The sequence below is a fragment of the Dipodomys ordii genome, unplaced genomic scaffold (assembly GCF_000151885.1).
Source record: "Dipodomys ordii isolate 6190 unplaced genomic scaffold, Dord_2.0 Scaffold53, whole genome shotgun sequence".
In the NCBI taxonomy this organism is placed as follows: Eukaryota; Metazoa; Chordata; class Mammalia; order Rodentia; family Heteromyidae; genus Dipodomys; species Dipodomys ordii.
In genome coordinates, this window is record NW_012267269.1 from 1730991 (window position 1) to 1735582 (window position 4592).

Sequence of the window (4592 nt, forward strand, 5' to 3'; positions counted from 1 at the left end):
AAGCCAAGCCCAAAGAAACATAGGTCCCATGGTTTCCCTTATTTGCAATATCTAGTATATGTATGAGTCAAGCAGAAAAGGTCAGATAATGTGATGTTAGGAAAATGAACCTTAGATATGTATTTAAAGGTATTTTTCTTTCATGCATTTGTTTCTAACGCATTTATAAGATTATCTCTTTGTTGCTTTGTATGTCCCTCCCCCACAGTATAACCCCTGGCTTTCACTATATTTGATGTCGGTATAATTTGTGGAGGAGATGGGGAAAAACAAGTCGTTTAATGATACAGGTGGACCCGTTGCAACAATGAGAAGTACAAGTTGTCATGTTGAAAATGAACTTTACAACAGGAGGGGAGATGAGGGGAGGATTGGGTGGGAGGGCGGGGGGAGGCTGGGAAAGGATGTGCAGGGTAAACAAAGGAGGAGGCTGCAATGCTTGATAAGAAATGCACTCATTATCTTGCCCCTGTAATTGTAACCCCTCTGTACAGTATGTTCACAAAAAATAAAAAAATAAAAATAAAAATACTGATTCATGCCGGGCGCTGGTGGCTCACGCCTGTAATCCTAGCTACTCAGGAGGCTGAGATCTGAGGATCACGGTTCAAAGCCAGCCTGGGCAGGAGAGACCGTGAGACTCCTTATCTCCAATAAAACCACCAGAAAACCAGAAGTGACTCTGTAGCTCAAGTGGTAGAGTGCTCGCCTTGAGCTGAAGAGCTGAGGGACAGCACCCAAGCCCAGAGTTCAAGCCCCACGACTGACCAAAAAAAAAAAATACTGATTCCACTGAAATTAGGATCCTAGTAAGATTACAGATTCCAGAACCATTTCAATTCTGTCTCTACTCTCTGAAACCTTACAATTTATACTGACTTTTATTGGGGGGAATGGGGGATAGAAAGAGAACTGGTAAAGAGGACATTCATAGATTAGCATCATTTTACAAAGGGGCTTTTTGAGCTAATGGAGTTAAAACTGAGGGAATTTAGCAGCATAGATTTCCCAGTTGCTAACTGATCTCCATTATAAAGACTTCCATCTCATATAAAAGACTTTAAATATTAAATAAACTTGAATGTATTTCTCTTTTTATCTCGCTTTTGTTATAGATGCTTCAGCCATGAACCCAGAGAAGGGCAAGAAAGCATCTCTCCTCTCCTGCAGTAATGATACCAAGAATTCATTACTCCTCCCATGCCCAGATTACTGGAGTAAGGAATTCACTAGATAACATTTCTGGACTCTCTTCTTTCCTACTCCTTCTTTAATACGTGAGTATGGTAATATTTTTATATTGCCCAATAAATGGCTCTACTAAAATTAACTTATTTTGAAATGGCTTCTTGGCAAACATTGGTAATTACCCTGGGTCATCCTACTGGTATAGATGCTAGACAACAATAAGTATCCAGGTCAGTTCCTTGGGCAAATGCCAAATGAGTTAACAGGAAGCAAAAAGCAAGAACATGGAAGAACAGCAGGAAAGTAAGATGCATATCAAAAAAATCTATTTCCGGGGCTGGGAAAGTGACTCAGTGGTAGAGCACTTGCCATGCATGCATGAGGCCCTGGGTCCGATTCCTCAGCACCACATAAGCAAAAAGCAAAAAGCTGGAAGTGGTGCTGTAGCTCAAGTGGTAGAGTGCTAGTCTTGAGCTGAAGAGCTGAGGGACAGCACCCAGGCCCAGAGTTCAGGCCCCACGACTAGACCCCTCCCCCCCAAAAAAAAGTTAAAAAAATCTATTTCCACTTTCCTGAGGTCTTGAGTTTTTCTTTGCAAGAGGAAATAGTATTCATGCCTTACCTGCATGGACAATGTACCTTCTAATACAAAAGAGATAAAAAGAAGCTAGCCTAAATTCTATAATAAAGATCTGGGCAATCTGTCCTACAATCTTTTTCATATATGTAATAAAATACACTTAACATAAAATTTACTATCTTAACCATCTTTAAGTGTAAAATTGAGGATATTCAGATTGTTGTGCAATCTCCAGAGCTTTCATCTGAAAAACTGATACTCTATACTAGGTAAATAGCAAATTTCCTCTAGCCTGTATTCTTTACCAACCAATCCAAGATTCTCTCTCTTTTCAAGATTCTCCCTCATTAGCCCCTTGTCAAAATTTGCCACAATTTTAATGTTTTAGCCATTTAGACATTCCATCCCTACTAATTGCTGCTATTCAGCCTCCTCAGGGCCAGAACTCCATGCTAATGCTAGGATTCCCCAATACCAACCATCGCTAAATAACTTAGCAGTGCTCTGTACCCACCCTGGGCTGGCACACCTGGCAGTAAGTGAAAAACAAACAAGTCTCTAAAAGATTTTTCTTTCTATCCCTTATCCTGAGACCTCAGACTCCTGGTTCTGCTTTCTACTTTTATGACTCTTCAATTGCACACACACACACATGCGCGCGCGCACACACGCACACACACACACACACACACACACACACACACACACAATGACTTACAATGACTTAACAATTTAAAGACCCAACACCATGTCTCACACCTCTCATTAAGAGATGGGGCAAACCAGGCACCAGTGGCTCACACCTGTAATGCTAGCTACTCAGGAGGCTGAGATCTGAGGACCGCGGTTCAAAGCCAGCCCGGGCAGGAAAGTCCATGAGACTCTTATCTCCAATAAACCACCAGAAAACCGGAAGTGGTGCTGTGGCTCAAGTGGTAGAGCACTCAACCTGAGCTGAAGAGCTGAGAGATAGCACCCAGGCCCAAAGTTCAAGCTCCACGACCAACAAAAGAGAGAAAGAGAGAGAGAGAGAGAGATTAGGCAGAGGAAGAAGGACAAGAAAACTCTGTGCCAGTGTGGAAAATCTTCCCTCATTTTTCCCAACTGTCTTAACAGATCAACGGCTAGTGTATCAACAGACTTAAGGAGCTGAACACACAATCTATAAATGTCTCAAATTTTGTCATTGGTGCCCTTTAAAGATGACAGCAATAAACTCAAAGAATGTCAAAGCTTTAAGACATCTTCGCTAGTCATGTACATTAACATCTATGAGAAGACTCCTTATTTTGACAGGCTGAAGGAAGAATCAAAAAGAAGCCCTGGCTATCAAAACTCTTGTTAAGGCTAAACAAGCAAGAGGGATAATAATCAAGGAGGCAAATTGAGAGCAATGTGAAAATGCCTGACTGTGGCACTTTAAGTATGTCACCTGGCTTTAGGGTTTCTCATCTGTTAAACTGAAGTCCAAACTTCCCTGCCTGCTTCACATCTTTGTTCTGAGAAGCAAATGAGTGTTTGTGGATGGAATGAGCTGTACTGTGACCAGTGAAATAGGGAAAGCCTTTGTTTGCAATACATCCTAACTACTTAAGAGCCACACACACACACACACACACACAACTTTACTCTACTTGACAATTGTCTCATTAGGCTGTGGAGCTTACACTTGTTCTCACTTGTATATTAAGAGACCTACTGCTTAAAAGGCAGAAGGGAGATTATTTTTGAAAATATATGCAATCAGCAAATATTAATATTATAATGAAAACATCTTCAAATCATTTCTCACATCTCATGTCTTCCTGAATGTGTATCATTAATCCCTTCCTGTCTTATCTCTTCCCAACTCAAAGACCTTCATGAATCTCACTCATTTCTTTTTAAAGCAACTGCAGTAACAAAGGTAATTTTCCTCAACCTGGCTTTGTGTCCTAACACACAACTCTCTGTTATAGTTTGGATCTGTAATGTTCTTCAAAGTCCTTTAGGTTAAAGAGTGGTTCTCTAGGGAGATGTTATTCAGAAATGATTAAATCTTTAAACATGGGGCATAGCAGGAGGTCTTTGAATGACTGAGAGATGCTCTTCAAGAGGACTGTGGACCCCAGCTCCCTCTTTTGGTCTCTTCTGCTCTATGGCCAGAAATGAGTAGTATCAGCCTTAGTGAAAAAGCTAAGGAGTGAAAAAGCTAAGGAACGGTGTCCAGGCCCTGAGTTTAAGCTCCTGTACCAGTGAAAGAAAAAACAAAGGAAGTTATGCCCCAAAAGTTGACTTTATTCTTGTTGTTATATAACACTGTGTTATATAACTCGTGTTCTTGCCTAATTTAGAAACAGAACACTGTAATTTCCTGTAATTGCCTAGGCCCCACACCTCACTGGTTTGTCAAACACAACACACTCCAGAACTATCAATATTATATTACCCAAAAGGTTGAAATATTTGTCTGTGGTTCCTGAGAATGCCTGGATGCCCTACTGACCTGCTCATATCAGATTCTCCAAGTTGTCTGGGCCCCCGTTTTGTATCACGTGATGCAAAATGAAAGTTGCTTGTTGCCATGTCCGAGGGAGAAGATCTGTTAATTAAAAGGTAAAGTTTTGATTTATTCATCGTTGTAAGAAATGTCTATACAAATACAAGTTTCCCATACAAGCCATTTTCAATTACATCTCACCTCCATGGCTTATCAATTTTGAAAATTACATAATACAAATCAACTGTTGTGGGGCTGGGAAGGTGGCTCAGTGGTAGAACGCTTGCCTTGCATGCATGAGGCCCTGGGTTCGATTCCTCAGCACCACATAAGCAAAAAGAAAAA

General features: G+C 40.9%; 1 protein-coding gene across 1 annotated transcript in view; it reads right to left on the reverse strand.

Moving 5' to 3' along the window:
• Positions 1-4592, reverse strand: part of Ttc39b (tetratricopeptide repeat domain 39B) — a 113814-nt gene that overhangs the window by 48463 nt on the left and 60759 nt on the right. Inside the window, exon 3 of the mRNA XM_013020756.1 lies at positions 4254-4349. Coding sequence (XP_012876210.1) covers positions 4254-4349 — 96 coding nt within the window. The remainder of the gene's footprint in view (positions 1-4253; positions 4350-4592) is intronic.